Source organism: Hippoglossus hippoglossus, chromosome 15 (assembly GCF_009819705.1).
Source record: "Hippoglossus hippoglossus isolate fHipHip1 chromosome 15, fHipHip1.pri, whole genome shotgun sequence".
In the NCBI taxonomy this organism is placed as follows: domain Eukaryota; kingdom Metazoa; phylum Chordata; class Actinopteri; order Pleuronectiformes; family Pleuronectidae; genus Hippoglossus; species Hippoglossus hippoglossus.
In genome coordinates this window covers 14,194,909-14,217,156 of record NC_047165.1, presented here as the reverse complement: position 1 = coordinate 14,217,156, position 22,248 = coordinate 14,194,909, and the positions used below count along the sequence as shown (strand labels likewise).

The 22,248-nt window shown below is 43.4% G+C and overlaps 1 protein-coding gene across 4 annotated transcripts; it reads left to right on the top strand.

The window, feature by feature from the left end:
- The first annotated feature begins 4,109 nt into the window (after positions 1-4,109).
- Positions 4,110-22,024, top strand: thbs2a (thrombospondin 2a). 4 transcript variants are annotated; one of them, XR_004616281.1, is made up of 24 exons: positions 4,110-4,464; positions 4,805-4,876; positions 5,167-5,720; positions 6,092-6,176; positions 8,468-8,667; positions 10,511-10,651; positions 10,738-10,831; positions 11,223-11,393; positions 12,423-12,599; positions 12,929-13,102; positions 13,546-13,673; positions 13,785-13,937; positions 15,079-15,297; positions 15,399-15,506; positions 15,598-15,757; positions 15,828-15,946; positions 16,039-16,273; positions 17,738-17,965; positions 18,074-18,345; positions 18,433-18,530; positions 19,127-19,266; positions 20,014-20,044; positions 20,351-21,759; positions 21,799-22,022. XR_004616281.1 is itself a non-coding variant. In XM_034608700.1 (23 exons), the coding sequence occupies exons 2-23, from the start codon at positions 4,810-4,812 to the stop codon at positions 20,352-20,354; spliced, it is 3,558 nt and encodes a 1,185-aa protein (XP_034464591.1). In that variant the 5' UTR covers positions 4,110-4,464; positions 4,805-4,809; the 3' UTR covers positions 20,355-22,024. The 4 variants fall into 4 exon arrangements, 2 of the variants coding, with proteins under 2 accessions (XP_034464591.1, XP_034464592.1); XR_004616282.1 differs by lacking the exon at positions 20,014-20,044; XM_034608700.1 differs by having other exon boundaries at positions 20,351-22,024.
- Positions 22,025-22,248: the final 224 nt, after the last annotated feature.

The window sequence follows — 22,248 nt, the reverse complement described above, 5'->3', positions numbered from 1 at the left end:
ATGCTTCAAAGGCAAAGACATGTGGTATCCAGGAGAAAGAATACTCTCTTTTTTTGCAAGTTATTCTTCCTAATTGCTACATACTAGACAACGTGTATCATCTCATAATATTTACGATGTATAAAGAATGCAGACTTTGCTGATTCCAGTGCTAGATCTCAAGATAATCCTTGAGGGTCTCGTGATACGAGTCCCAGCTTGCAGAAAGCGTATGGGACGAACGTTGGACGGGATCGTTATGTCAGACTTTCTTTCAAAAAAGGGAAAGTCACACTGGAAGCCCCGCTGTGCTGCGTTTTAATGATTTATGGTGTGTGCGGATCAGCTTGAATGTTTTCCACAGTTTTCTTGCTCCCCTGTTGACTTCTCAATTGCCTCACAAAACGTATGCGAACAATTCATGGAGCTCTGTTCGGTGAAAAAAAATAAAGAGGAGGCCTGCTGAGTGGCTCAGATGTTTGTAGTAAATTACAACCTGTAACAATCCATCTCAGAGGGAGAGGAAGTGCTTTGTATGTGCTGGTAAAGATCCGGACATTCTGGTGATTGGGGAAGTGGAGGGATATGAATTATTATCGTAGCGTTTTATGCCTCATGCCAGAACTTGAGACTGAAGTTTATGGAAATGAAATCAGATGAGCCAGTGAAAACACACGTTTGGTTCTTTTGTTATGAAATGTAAAGTGGGTCCAAACACAGATTTTTTTATTTTGCTTGTTAAAAAACTGTTTCTGCACAAATCCATACATCAGATAGAAACACAGATCTCTGTCATCGGGTCAAGTGGAAAAGCATGGTGGGAAGAACAAACCCAAATGAAGTCTGTTAGGATGAAACGGGACTGATCTGCGTTTGCTGATAAAAACAGTCAAATATTTTGACTGCGACAACTTGAAGAAATCTTTTTTTTCTAAGGCCAAACTGAACAATTCACTTCAGCCATGCTAGCAGCTCTGTGGTTATCCTGAGGCACAGCCGTGCTTTTAGTGAAATACTATCATTCAGTGATTGTTGAGTTGTTTAAGACCACAATTGTCAACCCGCTACTCAAAAAGTGAGATATTTCCCTCTGTACCAAAGTGGTGGGCCGGCCGACCCTGTCAATCCCAATACTGTGGCAGTTAAAATAGCTTAAAGCCTAAAACTATTTTTAACCAGGTCATGTTAGTAGCACGTTCGATTTACAGTTAGATTCAGTAGTAAATGATCAGCTGTTACATGTTTATTATAAACAGACATGAACTTAAATCTTGATTAAAACACAAAAAAAGCGTGTAAGGAGGAGGTTATAGTAGAAGAAGCGTTTAATCAACAGTGACAATGATGACTGAGCCAATGTGATGCTTCTTTTAGATAAAATTGGATTTAATTGAAGCACAAGAATAATGTATGCTAGCATCACCCATGTACACAAAATTCAAACACAGGCTACGATATAAATGATATAAACTATACGATATAAACTAAATTTGATTTTGAAAGTTATTGCACACGCAGAATACTGAAACAATTTTTAAAGAATCAATAACAATGTGGAGGGTAGTGACAATGTCAGAGTTCCACCTCCTAAGTGGGGACAGCCCATAGACTGTGTGTATGAAGATGGACAAAACATGACAGCTCCCAAAAGTGAAGCCAAAGTGTCTCAATCTCCCCCTGGTGGCTGGTTGCAGTATAGGTCATAAACCCCACTGCTTCCATGTTGGGGCTGGGACATGGGACCAAACTAAAAATACATGTAAAATAAAGTTTCAAAATAAAGAAAGATGGTTCCTGTCATTCACTGGTGGATGTTCAAGTGATCATTTTCCGGTAAGTTGGGTTTTAATAAGTTATTTGATGCAATGAAAATGAGATGTAACAATATATTCGACAGCTGAGACTGACCCGCGATTGGCTGAGTGTCTGTATCGGCCCCATTCCATTCATTTCTGGACAGTGGGAGGAAGGTTCGATTTTGAGCAGCAAGGATTCAAAGTCAGATCAGTAACGACTGTAGTACGTGGCGAGGTAAGTAAAAGAGGACGAGCATCGCCTGCAGATGTTTGAGCACATTCTGTACATTTTAGTGCAGCTGTCATGCAAACAGAAGGCGTCATTCCATTTGGGAAATTGTGCAATTATACTTTACAATGCCAGCCATTCGAGCCAGATTTGTTCCATTTGAATTACTCAGCTTTTGGCCTGATCAACTTCAATGGGCTTTTTCAAATCAATACTAACTGAAAAAGACAATTTTTTTACTTAAAAATCTGCATTTCCACCGTTCCCCTAACGAGAGGCTGTGAGATTTGCATGTTACATTTGTCACTCTCTCCAGCCCTCGGTACTTTAAACATCTCTTGTGCCAGGTTTCCTTTTTGGATCGTGCTCCTGAGTCACACTGAACCCTTTTTTTTCTTTTGTAAAAAAAACAAAAAAACACATAAGCCTCCATGGTGAAGTCACAGCTTGGAAAATAGAGCTGGAAACTCCAACTGTTTATCAACCTAACTGACATCCATCACGGCTCCTCCACGTTGCTGCTGTTTGTAGCATTAACAGTCTTCTGTGGAACTCTTGTTGCTGTGTTCTCGGTAAGCATTCCAACGTGGTGCGGTTCCGAATGACCCAGAAAGTTTCCAGCAGTATCTTCAAAATGACGGAAACCTGAACTGGGCAAATTGTCTCTTCTTCTTTTTTTTGTTGCATTATATTGGAGCACTGCATTCTTGACTGCATGTCTGACATGGATTTGTTGACTTTTAAAAATACATCACACTTTCACTTCCACGGCCTCTACTTGCTCTCCAATAGCTAAATATTTTCAATTCCTCTGGCCAAGCCTCAGTACTCAGTATTATTGTTCATCATGTATAAGGGTAAATGTTATGAATGGGTTAAAGTGGGTCAATGCAGATTGGAGAAAAGAGGCACCTTGGTGACGGTATATGCATTCTTAATGATGATAATTGTATTAAATAGTCATATATATGAAATGATGTATATATATTTGATATATATGATATATATAAAACTATACAGATGACCTTCGAATTCAGCTTCAACAGTTCTTTATATCTCGGGTGATTAATGATTTACAAGAAACAGATTCAGATGTATTAAAACTCATCTTGAGAAATTACCGCTGACAGTTGCATTACCACATTTAATGAGAGCAAGTCTGTGGACTATTTCAACTTTTTCCATCCCTGCCAGTTTTAATGTGACGGTCCCTGGAAAGCTTTTATCGTCAGCGAGCATCGTTATATTGTTGTGTGTCTGACTAACCGTCCACTACTGTTTCTAATTTCTGTCAGGTTAGTAAGTCCGTGTTGTTGAAAGGAAATCGCCCCATTTGGTTGGAAACTGTCGGCCCCCCCCCCCCCCCTTTTTATTCCTCTAAATGGAATGCACATTTCCAATTGAGGCAAACCATCCCTGAGACGTGTTCCTATTGGTACACAGAGGCCTACCCACATCCAGCCCTGGGATCCCTCTACAGGGCTCCGGTAATAAGACGGTGTATCAGCTTCTCTTTCCCTGACACTGCAGTTAAAGAAGCCTTGGCAGACACCTGACAATCTCCAGATGCAGGACACTGCCTGCCAGCAGAGTGGAAGCATCCAAAGTGTCTATTGTACTGGAGGTCATTTTCATGTTCTTTCTTTGTCACACACTGCAGACAGAACTGGGATCCTCGGTTACTAATAGTTTTTAGTTACAACTTTGTTTCAGTCAAAATACTGTCATATTCTGCATCTCTGCTTTATGCCTGTAAAGTCTTATCTTGTTTTTAAAAGGGAGTAAACCACACATTTCTCAGTAGTAATTATAATGCTGCTGTCCTTGAATGTAAACAATGCAGATATGAAGAGCAGTCACTGCTGCTGCAGCTATTTAACTTCATTTTTGGTTGATTCATCAGCATTAACTTCCTCCATCCAGTGAAAAGCTCTCAGCCCAACCACCACCTCCCCCCACCTAGTGAAAGTGAATCAGCTCCAGACACAGATGGGGGGGGCGGAGGGTCCGACAGGGAGGGGACGGTGGGCATCACGGTCACAGACAGACAGGAGGGGAGGAGGGGTCGCGCTCCCCACCTCCACCCCCCCAGTGCAGGCACGGATCAGAGCATTGCGCCATCGGAAGATAATTATGTAATCTGTCCCTTATAACGAGCGATCACGAACTGTTCGTACCTCCAGAAAGAGACGTTTGATTGACAGGCTCTCCGCGAGCCTCTATATAAGGGGAGGGAGGCGCGTGCCTCAGCCACTGTTGCGCCTGGAGTCCTGCAGACTGTGGATGTAGTGAACCAAAGTGGACTTTACGCGTTTTACGCACGAGGTTTTTCTGAGGGAGACACCACTTTTCATCCATTCGATCATCGGCTCAGGTCACCGCAGACCTGAACTTGATCTTAAAAACGAAAAAAAGATATAGTCGGATATCTGACTGCTTAAACAAATCTCTTTTCGTCAGGTAAGTTCCGAGGACGAGGCGCAGCAGCCTATTTATAGTTGCACTCTTTCTATGTGGAGAAATGGTCAAGCTGTGGTATGGAACCAGGCTAAGTTAACGTTAAGTGTAAAAAAAATGCTTTTATTCCTTAGCAGTCAGTATACAAAACACACTGTAGGCTATGTGGTGTTTGTTTTTTTTAGCAGATTGTTGTCTTTCTATTATATTATATCATCCAGTCTCATTGTTCCACTGCGACGCAACATTTGAAAAGGACCCTGGATGTAGAAAAAAGATGAAGAAGAAGAGTGATTTTCACCTCCATAAAAAACGTTTCTTCTCTTTTTCATCTGTTTTAAAGGAAACATGATACTCAGGAGAAGTCTCTTCTTGCTGCTCTTATCAATTAACTTCCTCCATGCACTGCCTGAAGGTAAGTGGGAATCTTGTAAAATGTGCAAATCAGCTGCAATGCATATTAATAACCAGTTGTCATACTATTATTAATGGTTATTGATTATGTTTATTAATGAGAGTAACTCAATGCTAAGTCTTCCTTACTTTAGGTGCAATCCTCCATTTCAAGATGAAACTGATAACTAAACATGTTTCCATCTGTTGGCCATTGTTTCTTTGTCTTAAAATAGGGTTAAAGGGTTTGTGAATTAGTTTTGAACCTCTAAAATAAATGTCCATTCGCATTTCCTCTCATTTACTTTATAGATGGTGAGCAGGAGGACGAGACATCCTTCGACCTGTTTGAAATTAGCCAGATCTCTCGCAAAACTCTGGGGGCCAAACAGTTCCGTGGCCAAAACTCAGACATCCCTGCCTACCGCTTCATCCGCTTCGACCACATCCCCCCAGTGAGCCCCCCCATATTAAAACAAATACTACAACAGATCCAAAACAATGAGGGCTTTGTGTTCGTGGCCAGCATACGCCAGGACCGTGCCTCGAGGGGCACCCTGATGGCTCTGGAGGGCCCTGATGGCCGGCGCCAGTTCGAGGTCGTGTCCAACGGACGGGCCAACACTCTGGACCTGGTGTACTGGGTGGACGGCTCGCAGAATGTGGTATCGTTCGAGGACGTGGACCTGTCAGACTCGCAGTGGAAGAATATCACGCTTCACGTTCACGGGGAAAACGCCAACCTGTATGTGGGCTGCAGCCTGATAGACAGCTTCATCCTGGATGAGCCGTTCTACGAGCACCTGCGGCCTGAGGGAAGCCGCATGTATGTTGCGAAGGGATCCATCCGAGAGAACCACTTCAGGGTAAGGCCAGAACTGTGGCACTTTGGGGTCTTGACAAAGATTTCCTAGGATACAGGAGAGTCTCTTGGTCAGTTTATTTGTGAACTGGCCCTGCAATATTTTCTGACCTCTCAGAAGAACAAAACTGTGATCTCCTCTAACCTCATAATAGAGGCTGATCTGAAAGGAAACAGTTTCCAGTAGAAGGAATGGACTCCCCTCTTCAAAGTGTGGCTCAGTGTTTCCCTGGTCTTTCTGTGGCAAAGCTTCCAAATTTAGACTCTTAATTGGCCCTTTGTGTGCAAACACGAGTGTGAATGTAACTGTATATGGAAACATTGTATATAAACTGTAACTGCAGTGACTGAGACACCTCTTTTCTTCCCAAACAGGGCCTCCTGCAGAACGTGCGTTTCATCTTTGACACCCCAGTGGAAGACGTCCTCCTGACCAGAGACTGCGAAGCCACTAAGCAAGGTGAGAGTTTCTATCTTTAATCCTCCGTCAGCTCAGTGGGAGCCATTGTTTTGTTCTTTTATTTTTGGTATGTCCATAATCCTCGCGATGAGTCAATATAATTACATTTGAAAAGTGTTTCTAGCCCGATACTTTGCAGATGTGATTGGGAAACTCGCTCACATGCGATGCTCCGAGGCACGGCATCTGTATCTGCTCTTTGTAAAGTATCAACCGCAGCAACTTTCCAGACCAAACAGTTTAGCGCTCTTTAGCCGACTTCCCTTTTGTGTGAATGTGGGTCAAAAAGCTCGAGGATTTAATACGTGGAAAAGATCTCCCACCATTACTTCATATTTACGGAAACAGCCGTGTCGATGCAGTGGCTTGAGGTCGAGTGGTGTGCGTGGTGAACAAAAGGAGATACAGATGCTTACATTTATTTCCTTTGGCAGTGGAATCAGGATAATACCCTGGGAAAGAAAATAGAAAAGAGAAAGTGAGTGCTGTGCTGCAGAGCAGGGAGCTTCCACTTCCAGCTGCACACACACACACACACACACACACACGCACACACACACAGTGAAGTCATCCAGTGATTGGATTGCTCTTCTCAGCGAAGTCTTTGCTCTCGTGAGGAATGGTATCTCGTGAGCCTCAGGGGAGCTCACGCGAAGAGCGGGTGCAACTAAAAAAATATTGAAAACAAAGCTAACTAGGTAAATATGTATCTGCACTGTCTCAAGAGTCACCAGATCTGGAAACGGTATATTGGTTTTGCTGTGACAAAGCAAGTCCATATGCAGTTTGTGGGTTGTTGCCTCTCTCCGTTGCCACAAGCAGTGTTGAATTCCAGCTGACTGAGTGTTTTTTGTTTTAACCAATGTCAGCACGACATGGACGTTTTCAGCACGCCGCCTGGTACCAGTCAACGTTCTGCACTGGGAGCAGTTTTAATGCCAAAATCACTCATAAACCCACATGTCCCACAGTAAAAAAAAAAAAAAACTGTCATGTTGGACATTAATGAGCAGCGTTAAACTAATTCTGTCTTTTTGCTCCTTTAAAAAAAAAAAAAGAATCCTTTCCTCTATCTGTTAGAAATAGAGAGTGTCTATCAGGGAGAGAAGAATGTCTGAATGCTTTCACAGACGAGCTAGCACGCGTTCGCACACGCACACAGCATGAAGCCCCCCTGAGATCTGAATGACTCCAGCAGACTGAAAGGGAAAGAAAACACAGCAGTGGCTGCAGCGGGACGTCATCGGGCAGTTTGGGTGACTTCTTGATTTAGAGCCCTCCGCGCTGCAATTAATCCTCACTGATTTACACAAGATCCAGACGCAGATATGGTCTGTGACTTGGCCGAATGACAGACATACCATGGAGCTTTGATGTGTTTGTTCTCAGTAGCACACATCCACGCAGATCATCTGGGAGGATAATTTTAGGGGGTAAGCTGAGGGAATGTAAAGAATAGATGCTCGTGGTTTCATGTGGTTTAATGCAAACTCCAGTGCACCATAGATGGCCTGTCCCACTCTGTGATTTGTGTTCCTGCCTGTCTGAGTCGTGCAAAGTTCAAAAACGACTCTGGGCTGAACTTCCTGCTCAGAATCGTGCAAAGAAGACTCGGCATTTAGCCTCATTACGCCCTCAAACAAACCTGCAGTTGGACGATTGCATTTCCTTACACATTATGCACTTAAGGACAAGACATTCTTTCTCTCTGCTTCGTGGTATTTTCATACACTCTGGTGTTGACCTTTCGACGAGAGCATCACAGGTGCCTGCGCTAATGATCAGCCGTAGGGCCTGCACCATTAGCTTCACAGGCTCCTTGTAAATCCATCTGTGGGGCCACTCCAGTCTGTTAAGTTCATATTGGAAGTGTCCACTTATCTGAAAGTTCATGGAGATTTATGACAGCAGGGTGGTTTTCTCATCACACGAGGAACACCCAGATTTCGGCCTCTCGAGCTCTGCGGTGCCATCCCCTCCCACAGTCGACAGTCATCTGTTCTGGAGATTTACTGTCATCTTTTCAAACAAATACTTCTTCTTTTCTTCAGCTCAAACGCTGCTGACTGAACATCTGTTTGTGGGGAAGACAATAAACACTGTAATCACAACATTGTTGTGATCTTTCGGCCGAATACAGCAAAACAGGAAATTGATTTGTTCCCTCGTCAGAGTCCTTGAGTTTCGCTCATCGCATCTTTCAAACGTGTTTTCCATCACTGGTCTCTGTTGTACATTCATTTGTTTGCTTGCTCATTCACCCTGATCTCTTGTTCCCCCCCCCTTGCCAGATGACGCTAACATTGTGAGCGAGAGCGCAGAAATTGTGGATGTGAGCCCTTCCATCACAACAAACATAATAGGTCAGAAGACGGATGAGATGGGCGCGGATATGTGCGAACGCTCTTGCGAGGAACTTAGCACCATGTTCCAGGAGCTCAAAGGCCTCCGTGTTGTCGTCAGTAACCTTATTGATGGCCTGCAGAAAGTGGTAAGTAGTGGACATGACAAATGTGTTAACCCCTACCACAGTTTAAATCAACACAACCCTGACTTGTAATTGTTTTAGACAAGCTACCGCCTGTTCCATCACACTTCACACACCAGTTTGTGGCGAATGTGAAATCACTACAATCTGTCTTTGTGTGAAGGAAGGAAAATTATCTTTTTAGAGAAAATTGACATTTTAGGAAAATAAAATATACATTCCTCGGTGTGGTGGCCAGGAGGTAAGAGGATTGAATTAGGTTACTAGGTCCATTTGAAAGCAAACATTAAGTAGCCGCAGTACTGTTTATAGAGTCGCCTGTGATGGCTGAACCCGGCTGACTCCTACTATCTGTGGCAGCGTGAGTCAGACAGATTTTATGACATGTTACATGTGGATATAGGAAGTGTTCCCCTGGCAGCGATAGGGTCCAGTCTAATGTCTGGTTGTGTTTAAACAGCCCATGTGTTTCCTCTGGGAGCCTCCCAGCAATAAGAGCGTCTGGGCATGAACCTTGGGGGAAAAAAAACCGGCTGGGATGAGAAGGGTCCCTGAGGCTCTTCCAGACCGAGTGGTGTCTTAAATTCTGGTGCTGCACACTGCTGCCTCCCTTTTCCACGAGGAAGACGCACGCACACACACACACACACACACACACACACACACACACACACACACACACACACACACACACACACACACACACACACACACACACAAACCTTTGGCAGTAGTTTATCTCCTGAGAGTTCCCAAGTGTTCAGGAGTCCAGCCAGAAATCTCTTGGTCTCCAATTGGGTTGGAGGTTATAGTTTTCAGAACTAACATCTCAGTGGGGTATTTTCCTAAAACCATAAAAAAAAAGCTTGAGAAAAGAGTTGAGCACCACATTTTAAAAGCAAGATTTTACAATTCTTCTCATTTTTACAGTGGAATAGCTTTTTGGCGTGGGTGCTTAAAGTGTAAACAGACAATTTTTCAATCCCACCCCCAGTGTCTACAAGTGGAAATACATATGAGGTCTCAAAGACTGGATCACAACATGTCAACCACTATCATCCTGTTTTCACTGTGATGCTGAAGGCAACACCCAGTTGTATTTATAAGAGGCAGGTTGTGTTTACTGATCTGGTAGAAATAATACCAGCTGAATTTCAGTTTAGAAACATCTCATGTGCTGGGGCTCTTTCCACAGTCTGACCGGCCAATTGAGACTACTGGGACAAATCCCAGTGTTGCTGGACCAGTGGACCTGGAAAAAGAAAAAATATAAGTTTTTTACCAGCCATGTCAGTCTCTTTATCGCCCCCCTCCCTGTGCTGGTGCCTGTCAAACTCAATCTACACTGTTCTTTCCAATAACTACCAGAGAAAACAAAATCGCTATCCTCTTAATTTTTTTGCTTTCACAAAGACAGATACGATTCCTTTGTGCCATAAAATGATCCTTTGCATTTCTATTGGAAAGCTTTCTTTCCTCATGAGACATCACTGAACTGGAGAGGGACGTATGTTGGTAGGAATGATTCATTGTAAGGGAGACAGGATTTTACATTTGGCCCTCAATTCTTATGATATGTATGAAGGTGATTGTGTTTAGATGTAATGTGATGTTTTATGTAAGTGTGCAACTCCACTTGTACTGGAGCAGGATGAACTTTTCCTCTTTCCACCTGGTGGAAAATAACCCCACACGTGATCTCCTAAAGGAATCATCTTGTCAGCAGGTGTGAACCCTCACAAGCTGCAGCTGAATGCCATGTACCTGCAGCACAAGTGTGTCCTAATCACCTCCGACTGATCTCCCGTCCAACTGCAAATCCCTCTTTCTTTTGTTGTGTGCTCAGACAGAGGAGAACACACTCATGAAGGAGGCCCTTGGGAGGATTAAGAACCCTAAAGAGAAAAACATGTGCTGGCAGGATGGCCGCCTGTTTGACGATAAAGAAGATTGGGTTGTGGACAGCTGCACCAAATGTACTTGCCAGGTAGTGCCAAGTCAGGAGGAAATATGTGCAGATTCACGGTGGATACGCAGTGACGCTGATATATCTCTTATATTTACTGATGGCAGGAGTCCAAGATCGTGTGTCACCAAATTACCTGCCCCCCAGTGGCCTGTGCCAGCCCCTCGTTTATCGACGGCGAGTGCTGCCCCGTGTGTCTGCGTAAGTAGCTGGACCGTCTTATGAGTCAATCCACCCAGCATATAAACACAATTATAACCATACATGCATTTTTATGTATGCATGCTAGTTTAAATTAACAGAGAAATGTGTCGTAAAAATAATATTCCACACACAGTAAATTTTAATACTGCTGAATTGCAGCTGCCCGTTTTTTTTCTTTGTGAGTGAACCAAGTATTTATTAGTCACAGTATAAGACACACACAGCTGCTACTGTGGGTTTTTCAGATGAGGTCATGTGATAAACAGACCGACATAAAGATTACAACCAATGCAGTTTTTTCCAGTACCTCTTTTATAATTCAGTTTATTTTGTCTTTCTTGTGCAATAAAGCAATAAAATATCGTCTCTGTGCTTTAACTTCTTTTAGCTAAATACAGTGACGATGGATGGTCCCCCTGGTCAGAGTGGACCGAGTGCACGGTCACCTGCGGGACAGGAACTCAGCAGAGGGGTCGGTCATGTGATGCAACCAGCAACCCCTGCACTGGACCTTCCATCCAGACCCGCAAGTGCAGCCTGAGCAGATGCGACAGCCGTGGTGAGGATACATTTGAAACAGTATTCCTTCTTTTTCTATCTAAATAGCTGACACTAACTGAAATGGCACTTAGTGGCGTGTCTACCTCCGCCAAGAACCAACAGTCCCCTTATGACACCACATTGGAATTCAAGAGGTCTGGATTTTCATTTGGATCTGCAACTAATTGCACACACTCATAAATATCAGTTCCGCAAACATGACCGATTTTTGTTTTTCCATCAAGTTCCATGAATTATTCTCTGATAAATCAACGGAAATCTTACAAAACTTCCATTCTCTCAATGTTAAAGAAAGCAAAAACAAAATCCTGAATCCGCCTCCTGATTTACGTCGACACAGTTTAATGGGTTTGTCCCTGACACATCTTTCCAGCCAAGTTTCGTGGTAACCCATCCAGTATGTTTTGTGCAATCCTGCTAACTAACTACACCGACAAATCCTGAGCTCCTGGGAGGAGGTAATCAATGGGTTATGTTTAACTGGGCCTCCATTGAAAATGCATCCTTCTGAGTGAGGCTGAATCCAAGAGCAGGGTGTGCCCACTTAAAGTTAATTCCAAAAAAGGCTGTGAGGGTTTTTCACAGTGCAATGACTCACCCCTGCCTGCCATAGAAAAATATAAAAGAGCAATAAATTTGATCATTATATGAGGAGGAGGCTTCTCTGGATCTGTGCTGGATGCCCAAACGGATGAGCTGTGTTTGGGGAACAGTGGGGTTAGTGTGTGTTATTGCTTGCAGCTAACATTTCACTGCATGTGTGTGAGTGACTGAATCATTTTAACCACTGGAGGATCGATTACCCACAATGACATAAATACTGGCACCGGCATCTTAGAACATCTTTGAAACTGAGCCATCATCACCAACATCACATCATGTTTACTTGTAGAAAACGTGGCGGTCCTTTTTTTCTTTTGGGACTTTTGTAAATTATAAATGTCTGCAACTATTTGACTGAATGAAAGTCTCGATAATAGTTGACATGTGTTTTGATGCTCCCTGCCTGATTTGTTTGGTGAACCAGTTCGCCAGGACGGCGGGTGGAGTTTGTGGTCGCCATGGTCGTCCTGCTCGGTGACCTGCGGAGAGGGACAGATCACCAGGATACGACACTGCAACGCACCCGTGCCGCAGCTGGGGGGCAAAGACTGCGAAGGAAATGGACGTGAGACTCAGCGCTGCACCACCGAGCCATGTCCCCGTGAGTAATTCACCTCGTGGGGGGGGGGGGGGGGGACACCCGACAGCAGCGTCTCCATTACAGCAGCTAGCGTCCATGTCGAATAACCAGATTTCCTCATGCCTCATGGCTCCCTTGAGGCAACACTCCCCATGTGTTTTGGCCTCCTGTCTGTCTTTCAGGAAATGTTGACCCAAATCAGCTCAGTATGTTTTCTCTTCTACTATCAAGTTCCAGGCTTCTGACTGTGGCTGCTTTTCAGATTGTGGACCTTGAATGTTGAAAAAAAACTGTGGAAATATCTGTGCAATGACATCGACTTCTGTGCCTCTGCCTCTGTATCTTTTTAGTGGACGGTGGTTGGGGTCCTTGGTCTCCATGGGCAACCTGCTCAGCAACATGTGGAGGTGGGGTCAGAAGTCGGACACGTGAGTGCAACAGCCCTCAGCCTCAGTACGGTGGCAAGACGTGTATCGGGGAGGCGGACGACAGTGACAGCTGTATCAAAAGAGAATGTCCTATTGGTGAGCACCAGTCACTTTATTTTACACAGTCACTTCACAGTACATTTTTAGTTGAAATCCTTATCCCATCCTGATAGCCATCAATAAATTAAAAAAGGAATAAGGCCGGTGTCTGTGGCCTTCGCAGCCCCACACCACTAAAGCAGAGATGAGCGTTAGAAGTTAGCGAGCGAATTAGGAAAGGTCGGTTTCAAGCAGTTGTAAAGCAGCGCACGTTCATGTGTTGTGCGTAGCTTTGACGAGACCGCCGATGGGAGGAGTCGAATGTATTGGTCGCATATTTTATCCTCCTCCTGTTTTTCCAGGCTTACAAACCCTAGCCTAGATAATAACCATCATAAGCTGAAGTTGAATCATTTAGAGACACACAACAGATTAGTCCAGCGATGTTTAAATCTTTGTCCCTTGCTTGTATCCATTCTCGTCTTCTAAATCTCTTGCAGACGGCTGTCTGTCTAACCCATGCTTTGGGGGAGTGGACTGCAACAGCTCACCAGATGGATCCTGGGATTGTGGCCCGTGCCCTGTTGGTTTGCGTGGAAATGGCACCCACTGTGAAGACATTAACGAGGTAAAAGCTCCTATTGTTCCTTCGTGCATGAACCAGACCGGTGTTTCAAGAGTTCCTCCATGTAATTATTTGTTTTTGCGTTGTACTGATGTTCTTCTTTCCCTCCTCCAGTGTGACATGGTGCCCGATGTTTGCTTCAAGGTGAGCGGATCGCGACGCTGCATCAACACCGACCCGGGCTTCCACTGCCTTCCCTGTCCAAAGCGATACAAGGGCAACCAGCCCTTCGGTATGGGCGTGGAGTCTGCCAACAAGAACAAACAGGTGAGTTGAAGCTACTCTTAGTCTGTGTCGAATTAATGATTGGACGCCATTCAAACACGGAACATAGCGTTTGAACAAGCGAGAACCGAACGCTGTAAAGGTGAAGAAGATGATGTTGACCTTTAGCTCCAGGCAGATTTTCAAAAGCAGTTGTGTGGATTTTTCTGTGTCAGATCCGAATTTATGAATGATGGAGGCAGCATCTCTGGTGATTTATAAGCCTCATTCTTGCAGTGAGCATTTGCACAGTGCCGGAGGAGAGGCCCTGGCCGTATATTAATGGGACCCAGGGTTGGCAAGCAGAAGGAGAATTGGGCAACCTACTAACAACAAACACCTGTTGTACATCTCTGGCACTCTCATTGTACGATCAGAGATGGATTAAACAGCTCTTTATGCTGGTTTTTTTTGTATAAATGTTAAAAAGATCTGTGCTTTTATTCTAGATACTACTTCATATTTCCAATTTCCACTCCTGCCCTAAATTTGATCCATAATGCAGGTGATATGACATGTGGTATATATCACATTACCAAAGTCAAACACACTAATTTTCTCCCATGTGATCATTAAATCCTCACAGTCCTGACAAAGCAGCTGTGCCACCCTGAACGCCACTTGCATAACGTCTCTGATGGAGAAGTCTGAAACTCTTCGGCTTCAGCAGCTCCATGTCTCTGACCTGTCTCCCTGATCCCTCTAATTGATTTAAGGAGAAGGGGAATTGTCTCATCGCTGGCATTAAGGGGCTCCGCTTCACAGTTTTGATCAAAGGTCTGGTCCTGCTGTCACTTGCTGCTCCATGAGCTCATGGAGTGGCATCCAAACTGGAGTTACTCTTCATCCTCTGGTAATGAGTGGCAGCTGTGAATACCTTGTGCTGCAGTACAGGGCGTAGCGGGATGTATGTGGGATTTCGTCAAATCAGCAGTGCCCAGACGTTTGGCTTTGGACGAAATCGCTCCCTTAATCCTGTACTTCATTTTGGAGAAGCCCTCAGTTTGGAGTTGCCTTCTAAAAAGACGTTTTTTCTAATTCTACTATGTCACAGAGGACAATCTTAATTTCGTTTTCATGTAATTCGCATTCAGTGCCCTTGAACTGCTATTATTCAGTTCCACCTGCCCTTTGTTTCCTTTAGGTGTGTGAGCCAGAGAACCCGTGCAAGGAAAAGACCCACAACTGTCACAGATTTGCCGAGTGCATCTACATCAGCCACTTCAACGACCCCATGTACAAGTGTGAATGTCGGACCGGTTACGCTGGAGATGGCTTCATTTGTGGGGAAGACTCGGATTTGGACGGCTGGCCCAATCAGAACCTTGTGTGTGGGGCCAACGCCACTTATCACTGCAAGAAGGTATTTCATTGAACTCCATCATCTTATTTGATGTAGCCCAGCCTGTACTCAGTCGAAACAATTGTATCTGAAAACTTCTGAATTTAATGTTTCTGTTTCAGGACAACTGCCCCAGCCTTCCCAACTCCGGACAAGAAGACTTTGACAAAGATGGTCAAGGAGATGCTTGTGACAAGGATGATGACAACGATGGAATACTTGATGAGAGGGTACAAGAATCATTTGGACATATTTTCTATTCAATGTTCAGATTTCCTTTAATCAAAGAATTTCCTAACTAGTTAGTGCTTTCCCCCACAGGACAACTGCGCCCTGCTTTTCAATCCTCGCCAGTTTGACTTTGACAAGGATGAAGTTGGTGACCGATGCGACAACTGTCCCTATGAACACAACCCTGCTCAAATAGACACAGACCACAATGGAGAAGGGGATGCCTGTGCAGTGGACATTGATGGAGATGGTAAAATAGATAAAAATGACTTTTATATAAATTCTTGTGAATATCATCTAACGTACTGCCTTTTTCCCAGAAATTCTAAATGAGAACGACAACTGCCCCTATGTGTACAACGTTGAACAGAAGGACACTGACATGGATGGAGTTGGTGACCAGTGTGACAACTGTCCAATGCTGCACAACCCTGACCAGGTACTGTGTCACACATAGAACAACAAATCCAATCTAAGACTAAACACAGGAGGCTTGAGTTAACACAGTTTACATCAATGTTTATCCACCAGACTGATGTGGACAGTGACCTGGTTGGAGATCAGTGTGACAACAACCAGGACATCGATGAAGATGGTCATCAGAACAACCTGGACAACTGTCCCTACGTGGCCAACGCCAACCAGGCCGACCATGACAAAGACGGAAAAGGAGACGCGTGTGACTATGACGATGATAATGACGGTGTCCCTGACGACAAGGACAACTGCAGACTAACACCGAACGCAGACCAGCTGGACTCTGACGGTGAGGATGTAATATTTAAAGTTGCAGTAGCGGTTGTATGCAATGTGCTTTCGAATCATGTGTAGATCCAGCTGTTGATGTTATGTAGAAACCACAGATTATTTGTGTTAACATTTGGTATGTAACTTCAGATTAACCCAAAAATAACATACTTTGTCATGAATGAGTTTTTTAAAACTGTTTTCAGTCAAAATAACGTCCAAAAACAGTAAGGACACAAAAATAATTCCACCACAATGTTTACTCAGTAGCTTTGGAATGTATCGTAAGCAGATTTGAGACTTATTATGCTCATATTCAGGATCACAATTTAAATTTTCTTATTACTTGAAAAAGTTTACACACTCAAAAAAAAAAACACAACTTTCCTCAGGCAGTCCATTGCTGCAGCTCCTCTTTTCAGCCTCTGTCTGAAACACTTGGTTTTAGTTGTTATCTCTTTAAGGAGCCCCTTTCAATAGAGCCCAGTCTGTTCTGATTGGCCAGCTGGCTCACTCTGGATTTTCTGTGGCGGAGTTGATCTCTCTTTACCACAGATTTGGGGCTTTTTAACTTTGCAGAAGTTCTATGCAAACAAAGACTGTGAGTTCACTCTTGACCTCGCAAACAGCAGTTGACAAAATAACTACCATAATCTAATATCAAGATCAATCTAATTTGTCCTAATGTGAAAGTAGCTGGGAATTGATCATCCATAGCTCTGTATAAAGGCCTAGTTTTTCTTTCTCACTTCGTCACAGTATTTGTCACATTGTCCTCATAAGTGTTCACAATTACCTAGCAGTTAGCTTCACTGCTGCAGGTGTGAAATGTGGTGGCTGTCGGAAAGAGTCAGCGACTGTGTTGGCATGTGTGAAGTCATTCTGGATGAGGCCTAGGAGGGCACACGCCATGCCGTGAAGTTTTTGTTTCCTTTAGGTTTCATTAGAGAGCAATCCACAATGTCCTATTTCAGCAGGGTTGCCTGGAGTTTGTACAGCTGTAAGTAGAAATGCACAGTCCTCACAACTCATTAAGGATTGTTAGAATCAGTGTAGCCCCTCGTGCAACAAGAAATGATGACAGAAGCGAACTACCTCCGCACAGTGGCCTACATTAGCCGCTGGCGTCCGCTCTAATGCGAGCTCTTGGCCTGCAGCGTGGCTCTAATCGACTTCAGGCTTCAGATTGTTACAAGTATCAGTGGAAGTTGTCACAGCATGAAAAGATGGCTGATTTGGCTTTGTAAACTTGGCCGAGATATTAAAGCCAGTTTTCTGGGACGAATGGCTATTTTTCTTTTCCATTCATTGTTAATATCGACTTGGACGAGCTCCTCGACACTCACTGCTGTGGGAGTATTATTACACTCACGTTAGCTGACATCCAAAGTTTTCCAACCTGTGGAAAAATGCATGCATGTCTAATTTAAATCAGGTCAGACCTACTTATTCAATGTTGTTGTTTTTTTGTTTTATTTTGCAGGCGATGGAAGAGGGGACGCGTGCAAAGATGACTTTGATAACGACAGCATCCCAGATTTTCTTGACGTGTGTCCAGAGAACAATGCCATCACTGCCACAGACTTCAGGAAGTTCCAGATGGTCCACCTGGATCCTAAGGGAACCACTCAGATAGATCCCAACTGGGTGGTGAGACACCAGGGTAAAGAGCTGGTCCAGACGGCCAACTCTGACCCAGGCATTGCAGTAGGTGAGAAGCACACGTGTTTTCTCTCCAACCTTCTCTTGTTTCATTTACTTCTATGAGACCCCATTCAACAGAGTCCCAACAGTATATATTGAATTCACTCCATTGCAGGTTTTGATGAGTTCAACGCTGTGGACTTCAGTGGAACGATGTACGTGAACACAGACAGAGATGATGATTACGCAGGCTTTGTGTTCGGCTACCAGTCGAGTGGGCGCTTTTACGTGGTCATGTGGAAGCAGATCACACAGACCTACTGGGAGGACAAGCCCTCCAAGGCCTTTGGCATCTCTGGTGTTTCACTCAAAGTTGTCAACTCGAGCACTGGCACAGGAGAAAACCTCAGGAATGCTTTGTGGCACACGGGCAACACTCCCGGACAGGTGGGCTGCAGTCGAAACACTGTTTGTTCTGTTTTTTAAGGCTGTAGCAGTGTTCATGTTAAACGCTGTTTGAACTATTTTACGCAGGTGCGTACTCTGTGGCATGACCCCAAAAACATTGGCTGGAAGGATTACACAGCCTACAGGTGGCATCTGATCCACAGACCAAAGACTGGGTTTATAAGGTAAGAAATTCATTTGACCCGAATGTGTTGACAACCTGTTGTTTTTTCTGTTTTAATGACTTTGAATGCAGCACACCAAAGAGCTATAGTATGTATTCTTGTAATCTCTAGAATCTAGTGTTTCTACCGCAGGTCTGACACAGACTGAAAAAGGTGATATAGTGAGAATAGAAGGAAACAGAGGACCACAAATAGGTCACCAGTGACATCAGAAATCACCATAGACACACTTCTGTATGTAAAGGGGATAATTATGTGTGGTTGGGGAGTAGGTACTTATGGCCAGTTGCCTCCTTCCTGTGTGGAGTTTGCATCTTCTCCACACGACTGCATGGGTTTTCTCCGGCTTCCTCCCACAGTCGAAACACATGCACATTAGGGTTCATTTTGGTCTTTAAATTGTCCTTAGGTGTGGACGTGTATGAACAAATATGTCGGCTCTGCAATACCCTGGAGACCTGTCCTTGGTGTACCCCGTCTCTTGCCCAATGCCAGCTCCCCCCCTGTGACCCTGAAAGGATATAAGCATTGTAGATAATTGATGGATGGATGATCTCATCACATAAATAAGTCCATGTTTGTCCCGTGTTTTGCAGGGTCGTGGTCTACGAAGGTAAACAGATCATGGCTGACTCAGGACCAGTTTATGACAAGACGTTCGCCGGGGGAAGGTTAGGCCTGTTTGTCTTCTCGCAGGAGCTGGTGTTCTTCTCCGACCTCAAGTATGAGTGCAGAGGTTAGTACAAACACTTCCACCACTTTGAAAGTCATAACCACAACTGTTCCTGACGTCTCCTGTATGTACATGTGTGAGTGTGTGTGTGTGTGATATTTAAGGAATTTTCCATTTCATCACTTGAATTACGGGAATCCTTGCTCAATCTAATCAAGGCCCAATTTTTTTGACCACAACCTCAGGGGACAATAGCAGTCATCGCCATGTTTAGATTGTGTAAAAACAATGGTGTAGTTAGCTTGGATTTGTTTGACTGCAGCTTTTCAAGTTGAGATGAATGATTTCCAAAAAGGAAAATGCACTGAATTCTTTTGATATGACTGTCAGATGCAAAAAAAATAATATGTGTACTTAATTCCAGTCAAAGATTCACCCTGTAGTTTAGACATTTGTACATGAGGGGGCGCTGCTAATGGCTCAACTCATTAGAGATTGAACTGGTTAATGAATGAAGCTGAGTTATGAGCTATTCATGGGGTTGGGTAGCCAGATTAATTTGTTCTGTCACAGAGGCAGGGGTTAGCTATTTTTCTAGCAAATACGTATATATGCCTACAGATATCGTAAATTACTCAACTCTCTAAGTAGGAATATCGGCTTATATTACATGATCACAAGGTAAGTGTGTGTCTGTTTGCTGTATGTTTGTGTATGTAATGCAAGCACAGAAACTTGATGGGGGGGGTCTCCATGTTTGAGTGATGTGTGTCAAGTCTTTAAACGTTCAACATCTTTTCCAAACCTCAGATAAGCCGGAGTTGCCGACAGTGTTCACAAGGTAATAATAAGAGTAGGTTTACGTTTTGTGTGTTGGCTAAAGCAAAAAAAGCACCAAAAAAAAGAGTCACGCTATGTTTCTGCTTGTCAGCTTGCCCACGCACACAACACCACAGATGCATTTTGAAAGGCCTTGTGTGCCGTTCCCACGACTTTCCACGTCTCTGCAAACGCCGCCCGCTTTTTGATGCGCACCGTGCACATGTTGTCGCTACACTCTGGCACTTTTGACTGCGTCAAACTCTCTTTTCTTTTACGATTATTTATGTTAGCTCTAACAGAAGCTGTCTCCTCAATCTTTTCGCAGATAACTGAACAAAGCCAAGAACAAAACAACAAAAGACGAACAGAGGAAGGTTAAAAGAAGAGAATCTCCCAAAGCAAACTTGACACACGCCGTCGCCAAATCCATCTCGACATAAATGAAACTTTCCGTGCATTTCCATGTGCCTTGATCCATTCGCTGGAGGGGAAACCATGGCAACGGTTTCTGTTTTCCTGGTGACTTAGAAACCTTTTTCCCAAGCTGGAAAAGACAAACTTGAGCGGAGAAGTTTTAAAAGAAAAGAGGCTCTGCAGAATATCTTAGTATAACTAGTGTACCGACATATGTCTACATGTTTAAAGGACTAATTGTAAAACCACTTACATGCTGTATGTGCTTTCCAACCATTTCTTTCTTTCTACAATATGTAAGCGACCCACTTCTTCTATCTTTCATACGTTTACATTCTGACGAGGCTCATTCGTGGCTTCTGACAAACATAAACTGTAACCAAAGCCTAATCATTTAGCTGTCCATTACTCTTTCTCTTCATGTTTTTCATCCTGACTGTGGGTTATTCCTAATGGACAACTTGAGTTAACAATCTAAACAAGCCATTTTAGAAAGTGCCAAAGATGTTTATACTAAGTCTGTATCATAATTCCTTTTGTAAATTATTTATGCCCTGCTCGTTGTGTTCTCTTGTTTCCATTTATGCTTGTAAATAATTATTTATTTGTTTACACTGACACAACACATCGACTATCACAAACATCAAAGATAACACATTATAGTATTGCAAGTTTTTTTTTCTCTCTTTTTTTTTTGCTGTTGTCATGCACTTCCTTCCCTTGTTAGTTTTTAAAATCTTTAAGACAAACTGCAGCGTAAAGGATAAACATCAGCTGCTTTTCAAAATAATCACACTCATAAACACTGCGTGTGTTTGTGTGTGTGATCGTGACCGCCAGAGAAAGTTCTCTCTGCTGGGATGTGTATGTTAAAGGAAAACAGCCACTGTGTTTATTTCTGTAGCCGCGCAGACAGGGCCTCATTGTCTTTGACGTAATGCATCACTTTGGTACACGTGGAACATTTTTCTGGTCTCGTACTATAGGAGCTTATAAACACTAACAATGGCTGCGGATTGGGCTACTGGCACTGTTGCAGGCACCCTTTTCTTTCATAATATTATTCTGTATTATCTGTAAAACAGTGACAAAAAGGAAAAAGTAGAGCATATCAAGGTCATAGCCTCAGTTTGAAAGGTATGGGTTCAAAAGAATTGCAGTTTCAAGTGCCTCATACCCAGTAAACCAACAGCTGAGTCTGCAGTTACAGTCACGATATGTGATGGAGTGATGAAGATGAAACGCAGTGAAAACATTTTATTACTTCTATTTTCATATAGTCATAAGTGTCACTCACGGATGTTGTGAAACGTTTCCAGTGTTTGTCTGAGGAGGAATCCAGATGAAGGTCTCTCAAAGTGTGACTGTGTGGTGTGGAACCGAGGACGTGTTTGTGTGCGACCTCGTTGTCGAAAAAAAAGTCTGTACAAGTTTCATTTTCTTCAGTCTTGTTCTCTTTGTTGAAAGTTTGCAATGCACAAAATGTAAATGTTTGTTTTGTATTCTGGTGTTGTTCGATTTACGTTTTCTACGAACATTAGTGTAAGATTGTTCTGTTTCATAAATAAATCACTTGTACACTGTTCGGTTGATTATGTATATGTGGTATCCCATTATATACATCTACTGCCATGTAATGCAGTTTAACCAACATTACTTATACAGTATAAAACACTAGTTAAAATAAACTTTAAAGGAATTCGCTGCTGTCCATTTACAGTATATTATATATGTTATTGTCAACAAAAGCCATTATACCAGAGACATTATACTGTCTCCTCATACTTTCTGAATTTCCTCACACATTTG